This window comes from Enhydra lutris, unplaced genomic scaffold (genome assembly GCF_002288905.1).
Source record: "Enhydra lutris kenyoni isolate GAN:26980312 unplaced genomic scaffold, ASM228890v2 scaffoldscaffold53, whole genome shotgun sequence".
NCBI lineage: Eukaryota > Metazoa > Chordata > Mammalia > Carnivora > Mustelidae > Enhydra > Enhydra lutris.
In genome coordinates, this window is record NW_019154137.1 from 5899843 (window position 1) to 5922929 (window position 23087).

At 39.1% G+C, this 23087-nt stretch overlaps 1 protein-coding gene across 1 annotated transcript in view; it reads left to right on the forward strand.

Annotated features, from left to right (window-relative positions):
* The window catches only part of LOC111157250 (glutamate ionotropic receptor AMPA type subunit 3), a 282995-nt gene that overhangs the window by 121897 nt on the left and 138011 nt on the right, over positions 1-23087 (forward strand). Inside the window, exon 4 of the mRNA XM_022518525.1 lies at positions 14137-14324. Within this exon, the coding sequence (XP_022374233.1) occupies positions 14137-14324 (188 nt within the window). The remainder of the gene's footprint in view (positions 1-14136; positions 14325-23087) is intronic.

The window sequence follows — 23087 nt, forward strand, 5'->3', positions numbered from 1 at the left end:
AGGAGAAATAGTCACAAGAGTCCTGAAAATTACTGATTTCAAGAGGATTAAAAGCCATGTGAGGAAATGTTAAATAAGAACCCCATCAATGGGCATTATCAATCATCACATGACATCATTTAAGTGCACAGTAGTCCCCAGAGCAGCTTTGAGGTGACTTAGACCCTTTATGAGTTTGCATTGCAGGCAGTCCATCCCAGAACAATTACCTAGATACCAAATAGAAACATGAAAGAATTGTCCTCAAGCATTGTAGTATCCTCTTTAATCCAAATTCCAGTTCCTTCCAGTTGTTTCTATTTTTTTTAGATTTTTTTAATTGGGGTAAAATTGGTATATAATATTATATAAGTTTCAGGTATACAACATTATAAGTCAATGTCTGTGTGCACTACAAGTCATCACAACTAAAAGTCTAGTTACCATCTGTCACCATACAGTTGACCCCTTTTGCTCTTTTTGCCCACTCCACCCCCCTTTCCCCTCTGGTAACGACCAATCTCTTCTCTGTGTCCATGAGTTTATTTTTGTTTTGTTTGTTCATTTGTTTCGCTTTTTAAAAATTCCATATATGAGTGTCTTTCTCTGTCTGACCTCTTTCACTTAGCATAATACCTTTGACGTGCATCCATGTTGTTTCTGTGACAAGAATTCATTCTTTTTTATGGCTGAGTAATATTCTATCATATATGCATATATATAATGATGGAATACACATATATGGGCATATACATATACACACATACACATGTACATATATGCCATATCTTTAAAGATTTTATTTATTTATCTGAGAAAGAGAGAGAGAAAGTTAGAGCATGAGCAGAGGGGAGGGGCAGAGGGAGAGGGAGAACCAGATGCCCAGCTGAGCAGGGAGCCTGAGACAGTACTCGATCTCAGGACCCCAAGCTCATGATCTGAGCCAAAGGCAGAGAGATGCTTAACAGACTGAGCCACCCAGGCACCCCTATACCATAACTTTTTTAATCCATTCATCCATTGATGGACATTTAGGTTGTTTCCATGTCTTGGCTGTTGTTAATAATATTGTGGTGAACATAAGGGTGGACATATCTTTTTAAACCAGTCTTTTTCATTTTTCAGATAAATACCCAGAAGTGGAATTACCAGATCATATGGTATTTCTATCTTTAATTTTTTGAGGAATCTCCATTCTGTTTTTCACAGTGGCTGCACCAATTTACATTCCCACCAACAGAGCATGAGTGTCCTTTATCCTCCACAACCTTTCCAACACTTCCTGCTTCTTGTGTTTTTTTAAGATTTTATTTATTTGTTTTAGAGAGAACAAGAGCTTGAGCACAGGAAGGGACAGAGGGAGAGAATCTCAAGCAGACTCCACACCCAGGACAGCCTGATTCAGGGCCCAGTCTCACAATCCTGAGATTACAACCTGAGCCAAAGTCAAGAGTTGCACACTTAACCAACTGAGCCACCTAGGTGCCACTTGTGGTTTTGATAATAGCCATTCTAACCTAACCAGTGTGAGGTGATATCTTATTGTTGTTTCAATGTGCATTTTCCTAAAAATTTGATGATGAACATCTTTTCATGTGCCTGTTGTCCATCCGTATTCTTTGAAAAAATGTCTATTCTGATTTTCTGCTCATTTTTTAAAAATTTTATTTTATTTTTTTTCAGTGTTCCAAAATTCATTGTTTATGCTCCATGCAATATGTGCCCTTCATAATACCCACTACCAGGCTCACCCAACTCCCCACACCCCTCTTCTCCAAAAACCTCAGTTTGTTTCTCAGAGTCCACAGTCTCTCATGGTTCGTCTCCCCCTCCAATTTCCCCCCCTCACTTCTCCTCTCCATCTCCCAATGTCTTCCATGTTATTCCTTATGCTCCACAAGTGAGTGAAACCATATGATAATTGACTCTCTCTGCTTGACTTATTTCACTCAGCATAATCTCCTCCAGTCCCGTCCACGTTAATAGACAAGTTGGGTATTCATCCTTTCTGATGGAGACATAATACTCCATTGTCTCTATGGACCATATCTTCTTTAACACATTCGTCCGTTGAAGGGCATCTTTGCTCTTTCCACAGTTTGGTGACTGTGGCCATTGCTGCTATGAACATTGGAGTACAGATGGCCCTTCTTTTCACTTTTCTGCTCATTTTTTAATCAGATTGTTTATTTTCACTGGTGAGTTTTATGAGTTCTTTATATATTTTAGATGTTAATCCCTTGTTGGATATGTGATTTGCAAACTTCTTCCATTAAGCTGGTTGTCCTTTCATTTTGATGATGGTTTCTCTCACTGTACGAAAACTTTTTACTTTGATAAAATCCCATTTTTTAATTTTTTCTTTTGTTTCTTAATTATTATTTTTTTCTATAAGACCTTGTATGGTTGAGGATCAGAAGGCTTGCCTGTTCTGCTTTTTCTGGACGTTAAGCAAATCTACTCTAGATGGTCTTCTAAATTTCCTCTCAGCTGACAATGCAAACCAAGTTTACTTTCACTCAACAGCACTGGTTTATCTATTTGGGCATGCCTTCTCAGCTTATGATGAGGAGAATAAAGGAGAATGTAATTCACCAACAGGGAGAGAAAGTTCCTAATGAAGAATAGGACAAAAAAGGAAAATGGAAATGTAGGATTACATGCACCACCAGTTTCAAAGCCCACTTTGAACTTGACAAGTAGTCAGTCAGTAGTTGCCACTTAGAGGGGGATATTTGGGTATCAGAAATACCACAGGCTGCCAAACAATACCTCCTGCTTACTATTGTCTACAATTTCTCTGTTAGAGTTTGCCCCTTTACTTTCAGGCTTTGATCCTACTTTAAAACATAAATCCTTCATGGAAGTGTTACAATTAAGCTTTACTCTGTCATGGGCAGTCTAGTATGAGTAAAGGGGTTGATGTGGAGGGAGGATTTGTACTAGGAAAAGGACATAGAACTGGGACACTGAGTGGGGAGCATCTTCTGTTCACCGACTCCCAAATTAGCTAAGGTCCCATCCTAATAATGTAGCTGCAGGGAAGAGAAGATTTGTAGAGGGTCAGCTCTTAATTAAAAGGAAACTTAAACAAACACAATTATGAGGAATGAAGACCTCAGGGAAATCTTAATATGCCAAGGGTAAATTGGGCCGGGTGTGGGTGAATATTTGTTTTTATCCTGCTCCATAAAATCTACAGACTGACATCCATATGCTAGCACAGAGAGGTTCTTGATCTTTCCATCTTGAACTCCTCACACACAGAAGAGTTTCTGCATTAGCACCTCAAATGTAGACAATTGCTATATCGATTTTGGTGGAAATCAAACGTGTTTAAATCAAGTTAAAACAAAAACAGCAAAATGACAAAATATGGATTCAAGTGTTCTATCAGAACAAATATTCTATCAGAATATTTCCATGAATTCTTTTTAAAGAAAAGTACATTTGTGGGGTGCCTGGGTGGCATAGTCAGCTAAACGTCTGACTCTTGATTTTGGCTCAGGTCATGACCTTAAGGTTGTGAGATGGAGCCTCATGTGCTCTGTGCTCAGTGGGAGCCTGCATGAGGATTCTCTGTCTCCCTCTGCCCCACCTCCCACTCATTCTCTCTCATCTTCTCTCCCTAAATAAATAAGTAAATCTTTAAAAAAAAAAAGTACATTTGTAATATGAATAAACATACCCTAAAGTATTGGGTTTGAGTTCAGATTTTTGAATATCAGGTTTCTTAGATATGGCAAAACTTAATCTAAAATAACTGAATTGGGCTTCTCTTCTCTCTCTCCTCTGTCTCTATTTTTCTGTTCTGCACTTGTATCTCAGAAACCATCCTCATACTCCATATGTAGTTTCCCCCATTCACTTACTTTGCCACAATACACAAGAAAAATTTATCTGAAATTCCATGGAGACCAAAGAAGTTGTGAGGAATGAAGAGAGTGGTTCACATAAGTTTTGGGTTTAAAGCTCAGGTGAACACTAAAATAAGAGCAGAAGAGAAATTTCATTTGTCTCTTCCCATCTCACATAATTTTTTGATGAACAAGAATATTAATTTCATAAAATGTTACACTTCTGTTCATTAAAACATGTCACAGACAACATTAAATGTCAAACTGAATTAAAATATATGTGACATATAGTACAGACACTTAATATTGTTAATATATTAGGACCCTTATGAATCAACAAGAAAGCCTGGCTGACTCAGTCAGTAGAGCATGTGACTCTTGAACTCAGGGTCATGAGTTCAAGCCACACATTGGACACAGAACCTATTTTAAAAACTAGTAAAAAGAAAAATAATTTAAAAAAGAAAAAAAAAGAACACCATTAATATCACAGTAGATATCTGAACAAAGGAAATAAACAAGAAATTATCAAAATAATAAACATGGACACAAAAAATTTTTAAATCATTAACTTTACTAACATTCAAAGAAATGTTAACAAAACAAATATCGTTTTGTCTCCCTATCAAATGGGCACATGTCTTATTCAATGCTAGCAAAAGGGCAGAGAGACAAGTACTCTTGTATTCTGGTGATGGAAACATAAAGTGGTTCAACCTTTCTGGAGGGCAATTTGGCAATATATATGAAAAGCCTTAAAAATGTCCATAAATGTTTGACCTTATATTACTACTTCTAGACATTTATCCTGTGGAAATAATTAGAGATGCTATATGAATATTGTTATCACAGCATTATTTGTAATAAGGAGAGATTAGAAACAATCGAAATTTTCATATTGGGGAATAGTTAAATAAATTAAATATGTCTAACCAATGGAATATTATACAGCCATTAAAATCATGTCTGAAAACATTGAATAACATAAAATGATGTTCAAGATACAACATTAGCTTTTTAAAGACAAGACACGAATAGTAAAATCCATTTTACTGAAAAAAGAGCATGTGGTATATTTATATAAAATAAAATGGAAAGAATATATCAAATATTAACAGTGGTTATCCTTGAGGAACAGTCACCTGTACTTGTATTTTATTTTTGTTACTTTTTGTGTCATTTCAAATGTCCAAAATAAGCACATATTAATTTTATACATAGAAAGAAAAACACAGATGCTACCTCAGAAGAAGAAAGACATTTGTAAAGTGCTTTGAACACGTTAGGGTCTTCTTACCACATACTCAATGTTTGCAGATTCCTCATCTACCACAGGAAGAAGCGATTCATAACCCTGGCATTATGGCCTTCCCCCCTTGCCTTCGTACTTTCGTTTGCTTATTTCTGGAGGACATATATCCCTTTTTGGATCATGCTTTTCTCACCCAGAACATTTCCACCAGTCATGAAGGATACATAAGAAAGAAACCTGATTCTGGGGTGTTTGGGTGCCTCAGTCAAGTGTCCAACTCTTGATTTCAGCTCAGGTCATGATCTCGTGGTCCTAAGATCAAGCCCTACATTGGGCTCCTCGCTTAGTGTGGAGTCTGCTTGTCCCTCTGCCTTCCCTACTTGCTCCCTTTCTCTCTCTTTTCTCTAATACATATATATATGTGTGTGTATATATATATATACATATACATATACATATACATATACATATATACATATACATATATATATATATATATATATATATATATATACACACACACACACACATACATATATAAAAAATAACTTAAAAAAAAAAAGAAAGAAACCTGCTTCCACATACCCCACTGTATTGGGTAGTCATTAGGAGGTCAATAGTACATGAGAATCATCTGGGGAATTTAAAATAAAATAAAGCAAAGCCTGGGTCCAGGGTGAGGTTTGGACATCCATTTTTTAAAGCTTCCAAGGTGATTATAATGCGCAGCCAGAGTTGAGAGCCACAGAGGTAAGTAAAGATGCAGAAAAATAGAGCAATGCTTCCTTCAGCTGAATTCAGTTGAATAACAGTCAAGATGGACACCGACCCCACACTCCGCTGGCCTCTGAGACACCCACCAGCTGCCAGCTGTTCATTTGTTAAATGCTATAGCCTAAAGATCATGAAGCGCATCACGAACTTTCAGAGCCGTCTCACGTGACCCCATGAGATGGACAGACCTCAAAACAATGCTCAACATTCCTTTCCCTTTCCTTCCAAACTGGCTTGTATGAAAGCTACTGCTAAAATCTAACTGTGTTAACTGGAGGAGTAACACATTAAACCAGGAGCCATTCTTACACTGACACCTGGAAAAGGACAGAATGCTGAGAGAAAGGGACAGAGGACAGGCAAGTTTATCATTCTTCTGTTTTTAGATCAAATACTAAATTTGTTCAGCATGGAGCAGTTTTTCATTTCGTTTGTATAGTGAACAAAATCCTGACCTTCTTTCCCCCTGTGAAAATGATTTTGACAATTGTAGATTTGAGATATTTTTGTATCTGCTGCCATCCCTGCCATGAGGTCAACCCAGTAGTCACAGATTGAATTCCCTGGGAGCAGCTTCTGAGATGTAGATCTGCATGCTAAAGTTTCTCGGGGAGTATCTTCACTACCGCCACTTGTGGGAGAAAGAAAAAGAAAGAAGTGGGTTTGAGCAGAAGGAGGAGCTGGGCTGTGGTGCTGTCCTAACGAGGCCTCCGCCTACCCTTCAGGGGGCTCTGAAGTTGGGATGGCCCTTTAGAGTTATTGCATCTGGGCTAAAGGGGTTGTGCCTTTATATCCTGTAACAAGCAGTCGCTGGATGCAGGCTGCTCTGGGAAGGGAGCATTACTTGAAGCTAGGCAGCTTTCTTCAGCCAAAAACCTTTCCAGAAGCTGAAGGAATAAGCCCTTTGGTGCTGAAGGGGATCTTGTGGTATAGCACAGCATCCCTACACTCACCTTCCCCACAATGGCTTCTTTGTTTAGCAAAGGTGGCCCAATGACCAGTCCAGTAGGATTGAACTGGTCATAGTTTGGGCCGGTTCTTTATCCATAATCACCTTGCCGCCCCTCTACTGTCCTGCTTCCTGCATTATCTTGGTTGAACACAGAAGACAATCCAGCATTTGCCCAGTTACCTGTGGTAACTTCCAGTCTTTAAAATGAGGAAGAAAGGGTGCCTGGGTGACTCAGTCAGTTAAGCATCTGCCTTTGGCTCGGGTCATGATCTCTGGGTCCCGGGATCAAGCCCCACATCAGACTTCCTGCTCAGTGGAGAATTTGCTTCTCTTTCTCTTTCTCTTTCTCTTTTTCCCTCCCCCTCTTCCTCTCTTTCTCCCCATCTCTTGTTCTCTCTCTGTGTCTCAAATAAATAAACAAAATATTTTTTTAAAAAAATAAAATGAGGAAGAAAAAGAAGGTGGACAGCAACAGTGGTCTGGAATGAAGATGAGAGAATCTGCTGCTCAAACAAAAGTGGCTTTCAGTTGGGCATGCTAAAGCTCACACAGAGTGGAGGACAATTCTAAAGCTGCTAAAACAGCAGGCTTATTTTTAAAAAAGCCAGGGCTTTGTTAAGCACCTCACCTCCTACAAGCACCAACGCCTGCTTTGACTCTGTCTCCAGCAACGAACTTTTCTCTTTTTTTTTTTTCCACCCTCAAACTCGTATTTACTCTCTTCGGGCAGCTGCAACAGGGAACAGTCAAACTATATAATAAATTAGGTACAAAAACAAATAAGAGCTTTTGGGGGGTTACTCACAGATATATACTAAATTGAGGTTGGGGCGCCTGGGTGGCTCAGTGGGTTAAAGCGTCTGCCTTCAGCTCAGGTCATGATCCCAGAGTCCCGGGATCGGGCTCTCTGCTCAGCAGGGAGCCTGCCTCCCCCTCTCTCTCTGCCTGCCTCTCTGCCTACTTGTAATCTCTGTCTGTCAAATAAATAAATAAAAATCTTTAAATTGAGGTGATCATTGCCCCCAGGGCTGTCAAGTATGTGGCCATGTGCCCCAGTGGACACAGGGAAACTCTGCATGGTGAAAAACACTGCAGTATGAAGCCATAGTGCTGACTTGCTCAGAGAATATGAGCAAGGCTCATCGCCCAGGAGGGCCCAGACACCAGCTCATTAAAAAATCAGGGGTTTTCTCAATTTAAGTTTTGAATAGGTAGGGCACTCACATGATTCAAAGAACAAAAGTACACAAAGATCTATGAAATCAGTGTTTCTTAAGAGACCACTTATTGGTGGCAAGAGGCAGCATACAGAGCTGTGCTCATCTGTCACCTGTGTCTTCCAGGAGCTTACCTTCAGAGAAGACAGCATGAGTCATATTTTTTCATCTTTATTGTTTTTGTGCTTACAGTAAATGATAACTCCTTCCTTTAAGATAGTCAAACATTCCATAAATAAGGAGTAGTGCAAATAGGAGTTCTTGGTAATCCTAAACCTCAGAGATAACTACTGCCAACTCCTTTGAATTCTTCCTATACATATACAAATAGATGGGGCTTTTCTTTACAAAAATAGATTTATAGTATAAGTGCTATTCTCAGCTTTCTTCTCCATAAAAATATACTCAGAAGTCCTTTCTTCTATTATCTAGACATTAGGCCATCTTTTTAACAGCAGCATAGCATTCCAAGCATCTGTACTAGAGTTTATTTATACAGTTTTATTTGGAATTTTTAAACGCCTGTCATACAGTCCTTCCAATCAACTTCTTTATTGCCTAGAACTGATTTCCTTTACTTTTAAGCCTACTTGTCTCTGGAGAAATGAGTGAGAGTTCAGTTAAGGAAGCTTCATGAGGGAGGAGAATCATCCACAAAGATCTATAGGTAGCAGAAAAAGAGACACAGGTATAGTCACCTTGAGCAGGTAACAATGAGAGAACTGGATACATGTGCAAAACCATCTTCCAGATTTGAGTGAACGTAAAAACAGAAGAGAAATACAAACTGGTATGAGGTAAGGAATTAAAGAAAGGGAGACAAAAGCAGGTTGGAATGGAACAAATTTTGATACATGGAAAATGAGCTGTTACATGGCAAAGCTTTTATGGAGAGAACCGACATGTTTTAATTGAATCTGAGCTTGGTGTCAATTAATAGTATAATGTGGTGATTTAAAAATATTATTTTTAATAATATTGGAGTTCTGTTGAGGAAACAGAGCTCCAATATTATTGGAGAAATAATGTCTTCTTTGAAGAAATGTCTGTTCATGTCTTCTGCCCATTTTTGACGTGATTATCTGTTTTGTATGTGTTGAGTTTGAGGAGTTCTTTATAGGTCTTGAATATCAGCCCTTTGTCTGTACTGTCATTTGCGAGTATCTTCTCCCATTCCGTGGGTTGCCTCTATGTTTTGCTGGCTGTTTCCTTTGCTGTGCAGACTCTTTTGATCTTGATAAAGTCCCAAAAGTTCATTTTTGCTTTTGTTTCCTTTGCCTTTGGAGACATATCTTGAAAGAAGTTGCTGTGGCCAGTGTTGAAGAGGTTACTGCTTATGTTCTCCTCTAGGATTCTGATGGATTCCTGCCTCACGTTGAGGTCTTTTATCCATTTTAAGTTTATCTTTGTGTATGGTGTAAGAGAATGGTCGAGTTTCATTTTTTTACACATAGCTCTCTAGTTTTCCCAGCAACATTTATTGAAGAGACTGTCTTTTTTCCACTGGATATTTTTTCCTACTTTGTTGAAGATTATTTGACCATAAAGTTGAGGTTCCATATCTGGGCTCTCTACTCTGTTCCACTGGTCTGTGTGTCTGTTTTATGCCAGTACCATGCTGTCTTGGTGATCACAGCTTTGTAGTAAAGCTTAAAATCAGGCAACGTGATACCCCCAGTTCTGTTTTTCTTTTTCAACATTTCCTTAGCAATTTGGGGTCTCTTCTGGTTCCATTCAAATTTTAGATTTCTTTGTTCCAGCTCTTTGAAAAATGCCACTGGTATTTTGATCAGGATGGCATTGAAAGTATAGATTGCTCTAGGCAGTATAGACATTTTAACAATGTTTATTCTTCCAATCCATGAGCATGGAATGCTTTTCCATCTTTTTGTATCTTCTTCAATGTCTTTCATGAGTGTTCTGTAGTTCCTCAAGTACAGATCCTTTACCTCTTTGGTTAGGTTTATTCCCAGGTATCTTATGGTTCTTGGTGCTATCATAAATGGAATTGATTCTCTAATTTCCCTTTCTATATTTTCATTGTTAGTGTATAAGAAAGCAACTAATTTTTGTGCATTGATTTTGTATCCTGCCACATTACTGAATTGCTGTATGAGTTCTAGTAGATTGGGGGTGGAGTCTTTTGGGTTTTCCATATAAAGTATCATGTCATCTGCAAAGAGAGAGAGTTTGACTTCTTTGACAATTTGAATACCTTTGGTTTCTTTTTGTTGTCTGATTGCTGTTGCTAAGACTTCTAGTACTATGTTGAACAACAGTGTCCAGAGTGGGCATCCTTGTCGTGTTCCTGATCTCGGAGGGGAGTCTGCCAGCTTTTCCCCATTGAAAATGATATTTGCTGTGGGTTTTTCATAGATAGATTTTATGAAGTTGAGGACTGTTCCCTCTATCCCTATATTTTGAAGTGTTTTAATCAGGAACGGATGCTGCATCTTGTCAAATGCTTTTTCTGCATCAATTGAGAGGCCAATGTGGTTCTTCTCTCTTCTCTTACTGATTTGTTCTATCACATTGATTGATTTGCGAATGTTGAACCACCCTTCAGGGAGATTCAAATCAAAACCACATTGAGATACCACCTTACACCAGTTAGAATGGCCAAAATTAGCAAGACAGGAAACAACGTGTGTTGGAGAGGATGTGGAGAAAGGGGAACCCTCTTACACTGTTGATGGGAATGCAAGTTGGTGCAGCCACTTTGGAAAACAGTGTGGAGGTTCCTTAAGAAATTAAAAATAGAGCTACCCTATGACCCTGCAATTGCACTACTGGGTATTTGCCCCAAAGATACAGATGGAGTGAAAAGAAGGGCCATCTGTACCCCCAATGTTCATAACAGCAATGGCCACAGTCACCAAACTGTGGAAAGAGCCAAGATGCCCTTCAACAGACGAATGGTTAAAGAAGGTATGGTCCATATATACAATGGAGTATTATGCCTCATCAGAAAGGATGAATACCCAACTCTTGTATCAACGTGGACGGGACTAGAGGAGATTATGCTGAATGAAATAAGTCAAGCAGAGAGAGTCAATTATCATATGGTTTCACTTACTTATGGAGCATAAGGAATAACACAGAGGACATTGGGTGAAGGAGAGGAGAAGTGAATTGGGGGAAATCGGAGGGGGAGACGAACCATGAGAGAATGTGGACTCTGAGAAACAAACTGAGGGTTTTGGAGGGGAGGGGTGTTGGGGGTTGGGAAGGCCTGGTGGTGGATATTAAGGAGGGCACATATTGCATGGAGCACTGGGTGTGGTACATAAACAATGAATCTTGGAACACTGAAAAAATAAAATAAAATTTAAAAAAATATATTAGCAATCCTGGGGCACCTGGCTGTCTCAGTCTGTTGAGTGTCTGCCTTCGGCTCAGGTCATGATCCCAGGGTCCTGGAATGAAGCCTTTGCATCAGGCTTCCTGCTCAGTGGCCAGTCTGCTTTTCTCCCTCTGCCTTTTCTCCCTCTACCACTCTGCCTGCCTGTGCTCTCTTGTTGGTACTCTCTCTCTCAAATAAATAAAATCTTTAAACATTTTTTAAATAAATAAATAAAAATATTAACAATCCTAGGCTGCCAAAATAACAGCCCAAATCGAAGCAGGCAATAATCCATTATCATCCGCACTGGTCAGATCACATCTGATTTATCCAGGTCAATAAAATATTGACAAATAACCAAAAGAGAGAGACCGAACAGTGAGGGAACTTATCATCATGTTGTAAAAATAACTGTTGTAGTATTGGGACATCTCTTGTCTGAAGAAAAGAAAAATAAGGGAAGATATGTTATCTGTCATTAAAAAATGTGGCCTGCCATAATGAAAAGGGATTAAAGTTCTCTGTGTCACTCTTAGTAGTGAAATAGGACTAGCAAATAGAAATGATAGGAGTATAGATTTTGATGGGGCACCTGGGTGCCTCAGTCAGTTAAGCATCTGCCTTCTGCTCAGGTCGTGATCCTGGGGTCCTGGGATTAAGTCCCACATCGGGCTCCCAGCTTCCTGTTCCCAGAACAGGAAGACTGATTTCTCCCTCTCCTCCCCGTTCATGTGCTCGCTTGCTATCCCTGTCTCTCTCAAATAGATAAAATCTTTAAAAAAAAAAAAAAAAGTAGATTTTAACTCAATACTCAAAAAACCTTGTCTTTTACTAAAGGATCTTTTAAAAAGTTTGAACATATCAGAGACTTCCTGATGTCGTTTCCTTTCAATTATTATTCAGCCAATACTTTCTTCATAATAGTACAGAAGTAAAATTCAACCTCGTCCTTGCTGAATTTCATAAATTCTTAATTAGTAAGATTCAAAATAATGAGACTTTATTGTACACTGCTTAAGAAAGATTTTCAAATACTTTAATCTCCTTCTTCCTGTTTATTTCGTAATCCCATGCTTTGGCCCACCATGTGCCCTCAAGTCCCACTGAAGCAGAGAGCACGCAGAAAACCCACACAAAAATGTAAATCTGAGAAATAAATATGCGTGGTTGGTTTAAAAAGAGTAAGAATTAACATTTAAAGCAATGGTAATTTACTCTGATCTGTAATTTTGAGCTCCAATGCTGAAATTGCTCATTTGGAAATTACCAAGTGCTTGGGTCTCATTTGTGATCTTCTTCCTGCATACACCCAGCACACAAAGGAGTCATAATGACCGGCTGAGTCACTGCTGCCATCTCCCTAAAGCATGCTCTCCAAATGTCAATACCATTTTCTATGGTGCTGTGATGAAGATTCCCGACCATAGCTTGCTTACACTAACAGGACGTGTCCTGGAATGTGTTCAAAGGGCACGTGATCTTCATCTGTCCTCCACTGCTCCACTGGCCAAAGGGTCATGCCACAGATCATTTTGGTTTTGCAGATCACTCCCATTACCCATTTCCATTAGTTATCGCCTGAATATAAATGGGAAACAATTAAATTTATGGGAAGAAGGGAGCTGCTTTTGACTGGATCCCCCCAAAAATGATATCTATACTTGATGAAATTATACTCGGATTATGAATTCCTACCAGAAGCAAAAATATAGACCTGATATAATATTAGAGACATAAGTACTTGAAAAGACCAGTACATAGAAAACCCTGTGCTATTCTGTGGCTCATACTTTAAGACATACTGCTCTTCCCAACTTCTCAAAACCCACCTCCAAAAGCATTACCCAGAATTCAAAGATCACATATTTTCCATCTTTCCCATTCAGCATAGATCCAGGGTGTTAGTAGTTAATAGTTGTCAGATGTAAATTAACTAAAAAGGAACCAAGAATCCCTAGTAAATTTAATTTAAAAAGGGGAAGAACTGAGGAAGACTTAACATGATTGAACTTTTTCATAATTCTGGGATCAAAGGACCAGTATGATACCTTTGTTAGAAATTGTGTTTGTCAGGTTTTCTTAGTTCTTTTACTTTGGAGACATAATTTATCTTGTTGGATAGTCATAATCATGTAAGAACCAGCCATGTTATAAGGTTCTACCTCTACATACGCTATGTCTCATTCTGAAAAAATGTTTAGTGGAAGATCAAAGACGTGAGCTGCAACAGGAAACATTGAGGCCAGAAACAAGGAAAAAGCTTTAGCGTTCATTCCATAGATGTTTTGATAATGCATGTCAATCAAAATAGTTAGGTACTATAATTCAGCTATGATTGCTTGAATCTGGCCCAGCTTGGTGCCCACAGTTGTAGAATCTTCCTTAAATCAATATAGAGGGTGCCCGGGTGGCTCATTTGGGTAATCATCTGTCTTTGACTCAGGTCATGATCTCAGGGTCCTGGGATCAAGCCCCGCATTGAGATCCCTGCTCAGTGGGGAGTCTGCTTCTCCCTCTCCCCCTGCTCGTTCTATCTCATAAATAAATAAATAAATAAATAAATATATAAATAAAATCTTTTAAAAAATAAAGATAGAGATGCTGACTGTCTGTATGGTTAAGTCTTGAGTCATGAGTAAGCCTGCTTTCCACAGTGTGTAAGATATGAAGGGACCCAACGGACTGTCATAAATACACATAGAACCTTTAATACAGGAAGAGTTTAAAAAGAAAAACATCATCGTTGTTCTTCCTTCTTTCAGGATTTTCCATTCTCCAAGCGATTATGGAAGCAGCAGTGCAAAACAACTGGCAAGTGACAGCCAGATCCGTGGGAAACATAAAAGACGTCCAAGAATTCCGGCGCATCATTGAAGAAATGGACAGGAGGCAGGAAAAACGATACCTGATTGACTGTGAAGTCGAAAGGATTAACACAATTTTGGAACAGGTACATTTGAGATTTATTCCACCCCCTACCAACACGCTAAATCATAAACCTTAGGCAGCTCCCATATCTGCTAATAAATTAAATAGCCAACAGACTAGATAGGCCAACAGTTTTTGATAGTCTCTCTAATCTTTTTTCTTCCCCAGTGGCTGCAGGAAAAAAAAAATCTAAGCTGTTGAAAATTGCATACCATAATTAATCTGGAAGTCTCTGCAATTTAATGCTACCTATCAGATAAACACATCCTTTAACTTCTGTTTCTAGATCGCTGACTACTTCAAAGTAATCCCCTTCCTTTTCCATACCTTCCTCCGAGCGCTGACCAGACAAGGGATTAGGCAGGACAGAAGGGAAGGGTTTTGTTTCCGGGGGCACGGGTAGTTGCAGAGTGTCAATGGAGTCCTCCCTAGGTTCAAATTTGTGGATATTTTTGTAGAATAGCCCTCCGGTTCCAGAGAAAGACAGAAAGAATGTGTACATGTAATTTAGACCCATTTGTAAGATGGCATACGAGAGAAAAAAGTGTTTATGGCTTTTAAAATGTGAACAAATTGAAAAAGAATTGGATTGGGGGAAGAATACAATTCAATGGGCCCAAATGTATTCATTACCAAGCTTGGATATTTAAATTTAAGACTAAAAAATATTAGAAAAATGTTTCACCCTAAGCCAGATGAATACTCTGTTTCGAGTAAAGAGTCAAATTGAAATGTGGTGAAAGTTTATTATTTTCCTTAGAAGTCTCAATTTTCCAGTTAATAACAGAGTGCCTGTGCTGCCATAAACAAAACTGTAGAGGAAACATTTCCATTTTAATTCGATCCCAGTGTACCTGGGGCCAAAACAGCTTTGGAGATTGAAATTATAGTGAGCAGCCATTGACTGGGAGAGCTGTTTTTATAGCAAATTAAATATTAACAATTTGTCAGATATCCCCCGATACGAAGACAATGCAAAAAAAAAAAATAATAAGGAAGGGAAGGGAAGAGGAGAGAGAAAAGGAGGGAGAGAGATTGAGAAAGAGAGGAAGGAAGAGTGAAATTGCTGAGCCTGCATCATGGAGATATGAAGCTGCCCCCTTCCTGAGAACGGCATCACCTCTAGTGAAACGCATCTCACAGGAAATCTAGAGCATACCCTGACTAAATCAAATTTCCCAACTAACATTCTCTTGAGCTACCCAAATGATCCACCCCTCCCTTCTTAAAAAAAAAAAAAAAAAGCCTTTGATTTTCTTAGATCTTGAAAGTGAAGAATCAGGTCAGTGATGGTGGTGTATGTACTACATGCCCTCTAAAATTTTATACCAAAATAGCCTTTTAGTGGGTGACCTACTTAATAACCTAAAGCACAGGAACATCTTCCTTGTTGTACTTTGTTTTCCTTCTTTTGTATCAGGAACTTTGGTTTCTTGAATATGTCATATTCAGTTAAGTCTTCTAGGTTTTATAGGGTCTTACACTGGAGGTTGGCATTTTTCAGCATGATGTAATAGAAAACGCAGTGGGCAGAGCTCTGAATTTTATGTAGCTATGTGGTCTTGAACAATTAAAATATCTACCTCAGTTTTCTCATCTACATCACAGGGAAAATAAAACATGCTCTATTTCCCATGATTGGTGTAATTGCTCCAAGAGACATAAACTGTTATGTCTGAAAAAAAAGTCATTATTACCAAGCTTTCAGGAAAACTAAGCTAACATTATTCAAAAGCCCCTTTCTCTTTTTTCATGTATCACTTTCTATCTTCCTTTCTTCTATATGTACATTCACAGTATCCCTCAATATACTTTCTATACAATTTTTCAGGGAACAAGGTTCAAAGAAAGGTTTTAGCAACATCCAAGTAATCCAGTTCATTTCACTTATTCTTTTCCCCTCTTTCAAAGAATTGTTTATAGAACTACCAACTCAATGTTTTCTCTGCCATTTAAGGAATTTCTCCTACTATGAGATAGGCGCCACAATTGTCTTATTCGCAGTTATATTTCCAGTGTCCAAAAGAGTACCTGGCACATAGTGATGGATGGGTGGGTAGATGAATGAACGGACAGATGAATGAATGAATATTGAACCAGCACATTCTTAGTAAGTTTCACTATGATTTTGCAATGCTTCCAACAAGAGACAAAAAAGTGCCTGCAGCCACATTAGATTACTAAAGCACACATTTCCTAAAGGTTTAAGATGGGGGTTCTCTGCTCAAACCTATTCTGATGATATCATGAATTTGCCATAATTTTTTTATATAAAAATAGATTTCTCATTAAACAAATTATTTAAATTAAGCAACAAATTCAACATGATGCTTAGGTGAAAATTTGAAAAAATTAACTGAATGCTAAGATACAGAGATGTCACTTTTTTTGTTGGTTCCTAACCATTCTTTTGACAAATTTATCCTAATTCACAATACAGATCCTGGTTAGAATGATGACATTTATAATTCAATAATTACCATGTTCTTATAAAAGATAGCCTTATCCTCCAAAGGTGTTTCCAACTTTGATTGAGGTGATTTTCATAAAAGGAAACCACAAATGATACTTCATGCCACTGTCTGGGGTAGGAGAGCCTGTTACACCAATATAACGCTATTCCCTACAGATTTGATTTTGGCATAAAGTTTGCATTGTACTCTATATCCCATGGGTGTGAATGAAAAGACATCAATATGGTGCAATTTTCAAATATAAACAGGTCTCCAATATAGTGTTATATAGCATAATCTCCCCATTTTATGATATAGGTTCTAATTTCCCTGTGAATGTTCAAACACTTAGAGGGTAAATACGAATTCTTCTAACATGTCTTTCCAAAGCTCTTTTTTAACTCTTTCCAACTCTCAGACTACAGCAGGAAAAAAAAAGACTCAAAAGAGGTACTAATATCACTATTTAACAGTTCAACTCTAAGGAAAGTATTCCATACTTAACACCTCTAAGAATTAACATAGAAAAAAGACCTAGAGACAGATGAAAGAAACCATGAAAGATAGTCAGGGTTCACAGAGAATATTTAGAAACTATAGATTTTGAATCTAAAAATGAAGAGCACTTTGTATAGGAAGATTTAGGTGTACTAGGCTGAATGAACCACTGACCTGACCAGATACAGCATTCCTATTATTGTACTGTGTTCATGAGGCCCTCCCTGTTGGTGGACAGCTGCCTTCATGCAATGACAAATCTAAACATTCACTTTTGAAAAGGTTGCCTCTCATGGACTTACCTACCTGTGACAGAGTAGATCCTTCATCCCCGTAGCGTATACATGTGGGCTGCTTTTAAAAGTCAGGCCCCATAACATGATATGGCTCTGTTCCACATTTTAACTTTATTTGGGGAGGCAGCAGAACAGAGAGTTTCAGAACGTGGACTTTGGAGCCAGTCGGCATGGATTCTGTCACTAGGTGGGTGACCTGGGGCAAGTTGTTCAACTCTCTGTGCCTCCATTTCCTGGTTGTAAAATGGGAATGGTAACTGCCCATTAATGACTTAATAATATAGGCAAAGCTTTTAGAAGATGTCTGACACATAGTGTTTGGGTAGTGCTTTGGTGCTAAATGACGTGTTTTCACATACATTATCTCATTTGAGCATCACTATGGGAGGCAGGCAGGGCAGATGTGTTTATCCCAAATTAACAGATGATAAATGGACACTTAGTGACACTTCGATGATTTGTCCAAATGTGGTGCTCCGCTCATTCCTAGTAAGTGGCAAAGCAGGGACAAAACTCAGGTCTTCTGACTCCTAGTCCAGTGCTCTTGCCCCTACACTGACCCACCTTCCTTAATTTCTAAGTCATTTATTAAATATTTAGTCAAAGCCAAATCCTAGATTAGGCTTGTTCATCAGATTATGTTGTAAAACACTTGAAAAACAATGGCAGAAGATCCAGAGTAGAGCAGCAAAAAATGATTAAAGCATTAGAAAATGGGCCCTACAAGGAAAGGCTACCTGGTGTTTGGACTGTTAAGGCTGGTGAAAGAGAACTAAGAGGCAGTTTCATCACCATCCTCAAGTATAAAGAGTTATCATAAAGAGGACACTGGCCAAACCACTCTGCCTGCCTGAGGACAAGACCAGAGCAAATGAGCTTAACTAGGACTAGAGAGAGAGTCAAAATTCAAAAGGACTCATTACAAGGAGAGAAGAAACTGGAAGAAAATAAAAGCTCACCAGTTGAGGCAATATGGATGTGGGGCTATTCCAGAGTAGGAAAAAGTCAAATCTAGAAAGTTTTAAGATTGTTTTTGAGAACAGACTAATATTCTGAGCTAATCCTGTCTGTTGCCAAGTAAATAACATTTTAGAAGATTTATTTTAATGAACAGATAAGGGTATTTCCCAAGTTGCCTTTCCATTGGATATCTAAAAGGTTGTCTCTTTAAAGGCATTTAAACATCCCCCTTAGGGATTTATTGTGTTTTAATTATTTTCATAGATAATTCAAAGGGAAATCTCAGGCTAGCCCCTATTTGAATTATGGCATATGCAAACTTGGTGGGGCCCAAACCAACATGTGGCAATGTGCTACTCTCAGGAAAAATACAGATTATATGATTTCTCCTGGAAATATTTCAGGCAAAAATCACCTCATTGTGGATGATGTGAAAGGAACACTTCTTACGGACAGAATCCTGAAGCAGGTCAATCCTTCAGGCTCCTTTCATTTGAGAACTCTGTCACTTCAAAGACAGTAATTTTAAGAATGAAACATCCAAGTTAGGAAGTCAGGTCTCTAAAAGTAACCATTTAAGCAAGATGAACACTATTAGGGGCCTTTCTAAAGTATGAGGCTATCACACAAAAGAGACTGTGCTCACTCTAAAGTGTGTGTAGCAATTGGGGTCACTAGAGCACTGTTGCCTATGGCTAGACCTAGGTCAAGTGAATTAAAAATGTTATATAGCCTTATGCCTACTCCTGGCCTCACTCTCCACTCAGCACAGAGTGGTACCATCCAGTTGCTCCTCTCTGTTTTCTCCCCCTTTGCCCCAGCCCTAACTCTCAACATTCCTCATAGAACATTTAGCTGACATACCAGTCCACGAGACAGTTTGTGTTAGCATTCCCTCTTTCTGGAAGATTTTGTTTATGGTAGAGTTGAATAAACACCAGCCTGGTAATCAGATAGGCATGTCTTCAAATCCTAGCTCTATTATTTCTCTTTTGCATGACTTTGAAAAAAGTGACTTAATTTCTTTGAGGCTCAACTTGCTTATCTTGAAAGACCATTCCACTCCCTTCCTTTCATGTGATCCTCATGTGTTGTGAGGATGAGATAAGATCTGTGGAGAGCACCTGGCACAGCGCTTACACCCAGTAGGCACTCAATAACCAGTAACCATAGTTGTTTGTCCACTAGAAGGAAGTTTTCATGCTTGCAAAAATTAGTTGTTGAAGGACTGTTGCTCAGTGTCTTCGTGGATTTTCCAAGATATCAGTTCAATCTAAGGTCTCAATATGAGAACAGAGTTTTAAGACCTAGCTTCAGGTCTCACTAATATGAGTTTTAGCACGTTAGACAACCTCTCTATTTTTCTCACCAGTATAACATTGGGTAACACACAGTGACTGAGAAGCTCAAGGACTACCTGAGAATTAACTAGATTTTTCAACATCACTTCAAATAATTAAAGGCATTAAAACCTTAAACCACCTATGACAACTGGGCATTTTTAATTACAAATAGGGATAAGTGGTTACCAAGTTCCAGATACCACTTTAATCAATGTGTGTGGGTATGTGTGTTTATATATCTCATGTGAGTTAATCCTCATATTAGCCCTATAAGGTAGATGAGAATATTATCTCCATTTTACAGATGTGGAAACTGAGACATAGAGGTCATACAGCTAATAACTGGTGGAGCCATAATTTGAACCCAGGGGGTCTGACTCCAAAGGCTGTGAATCACTGCACTCATCAGCCTTGGGTCTGACTGAGATTTTCAAGCCAAGTAGATTCAACCAGAGTTTGTAAGAGATAAGCATCTTGATGAGGCCTAGAACAGCTTTGTTTACAACAACCATTGATAAACAACAAGCATTTCACAGATATTTTCTCCACTTGATGAGGATCCATATTCCATTAACACATGGAATTGAAAATAAGCCCCTTAAACCCACCCTTTGGTGAAAAGCTCATTTATAACAAATAAGTTCATTTACTTATGGGACCAAAACGATCTATGCAATGGGCCCCACAAAGGTAGGAATAAATTGTGAGAGATACTTTATCAGAGCAACTAGCATTTCCATCTGTGTGTAATTCTCAGGTAAAGAACCACAATCTCCATTATATTACCCCAATTGCCCTAGATGTTGCCTATTTCCTACTTCTCTTGCTAGGGAATAAGCTGAATGTAACTGGAAAATTCTGGAAGACAACTCCTCTTCCCTTCATTAACCTCCAGAAAACCAAACATAAAATAGGACTCGTTCTGGGAAAGTATAAATGCCCACAGGATAAGTGTTTGAGGTGGGTGCTGAGCTTTTCTCGGCTGCTAGATTTGAGAATGTTCTTCACTCCCACCCAATATCACCCTTAAATCCAAGTGAGAGGAGCCACTACCTTGAGCTCCGTGCTTTAGAGGGCTCCTCATGTTGCAAACACTAAAACACAGACAGGATTTTTTGCCTTTTGGGTCTTGGGAGTTTTTGAATGGTTAGTGGCTGGTGGGACATCAGGAAAAAAGGGGAGAGGGACACATAAGCCAAACTGGACTCCCCATATCAGAGCACAAAGGCCTATGGGGTTAAGGGGGAGTAGGGCAAGGGCAGGGGCAATGAAGGAGAAATTGACAACTTATGCCATAGGAAACAAGAGAAAAACGACTAATTTTGTTTACAATTGGTCTCCTCAAGTCACCCTAAGCAAAGAATCTTGGCAGATATGTTTCTCCAGATAACTGCGCTCCCTCCTTCTGCACTACTTGAATGATGTAGTTTTGGAAGACATGTGGAATTTCTTGGCAACTCCAAGTCAGAAAAGTGAGGCTTGGGACTGGCAACTTGCTGTCCTTGGCTTCTTGGAGAATTTGACAGGTCCACCCCATCCCGGCTTCAGGTGGATCCAGCCACAAGGCAGGAGTTCTGAGCCCAGGGCTCAGATTCCATCCCATCCTGCTCTGCCCCAGCAGACTGTGTGGATCTCACAAGTAGTAGCTCTGGCCTGGGAGAGAGCCTGAGTCCTTGAGCATTCTGATCTATTTCAAGGGCATGGCCTGCAGAGCTTTGGGTGTGTGAAGGATTTCAATCTAAAATGGAACTAGAGGATCTGAAATGGAAAATCTCATGCATGTGCCTTCAGGAAAATGAAACTTAAGAATTGAGAGGACTAATTTCCCATAAATGCCTGACTTCACAGAAAACCAGAACCTCTCCTGACCAATGAATATCCATCAAGAATCTCTTTTCATCCTCAAGCCAATGAACTTATTGCTGGGACACTGACCAGACTTCCTCACTCTCTGCACTCCTTGCCCACAAATACTGCCCACCCCATACCCTAGACAGACTCACCTGAAGCATGCTACAGTTTGCATTTCCTGGAATAGCACTTCTTCTGCTATTCCTGAACAAACTCAATTTCTGGTCATTTGAGCTTGCATCAGTTTATTTCTTTATTTGGGGTGACAGGCAGATACTCAAGCAGGCCAAGGCATACCTTGTTTTTGGACATTTTAACATTTAAATATAGGGTATGTGGTCCTCCATTTGTATTTCTGTCATGGGTTCAAAAACATTAGGGGTGAGCCTGCTCCTATTCACCTATATCTCTCATACCTAAAAACATAAATGCTCTGTCAAAATGTCCAGTTTATTCCAGAAGAGTAGGTTTTTCTGAACACTCTAGGCTCATTCAGTGTAAATGTAGCTCTTCCAGTCATCTATCATATTTGTTTGGTGAGGCAGGTTAGGGAGGGCGCTTTTTCACAGTAATAGAATCTCTTCCTGACTAGCTTAGATGCTATGAGAAGTTAATCAGGTTATCTGGTAAAACTGGGATAGAGAGTGATATGCCCATCACTCTTGGAAGATTTTTATCCTACTTCTGTCTCTCAAAGGTGGGTACAGGCTACTCCAGAGAATCCTCCTGCTACTTTCTTATCTTTTGTTTTATTCCATAGATATTCCTTTTTACCCTATCCAAAGTCCAAAGGAGAAGATGGTCAGGGGACACAGGATAAATTATGGGTCTGGAGGGGCAGTGAAAGAGAAGTAAATTACTTAATTTTCTCCTCTTTTCCATGCCCACTGCCACAAAATACCCTCAAGAACTATGTTTATTCAATTCCTTTCTTTTTTTAAGATTTTATTTATTTATTTTGGGGGTAGAGCATAAGTGGGGGTTGGACAGAGGCAGAGGGTGAGAAAGAATCTCAAACAGACTTCATTTTGAGCACGGGGCCTGATGCGGGGCTCCATCTCACAACCTGGAGATCATGACCTGAGCCAAAATCGAGAGTTGGATGCTTAACCAACTGAGCCACCCAGGAGCCCCTGGTCAATTCTTTTCAACACTAGAGTTTGTCTAAGAAAGATTCTCTATGCTTAGAATTCCAGAGTTCTTCTAGAGACCTCCTTTCAGAGGCATGGTTACAAGCTGAGAGCTAAACATTTTTCTTCCATCACATGGTAGTGGTTCTATACTTCACACTTAAGTCTATGTCTTCCATGATGTTCAGATTATACGGTGGACTGGTACTGGATAGGAGATAGCACAGTGACACTGGAGACCCCTTGAACCAAAG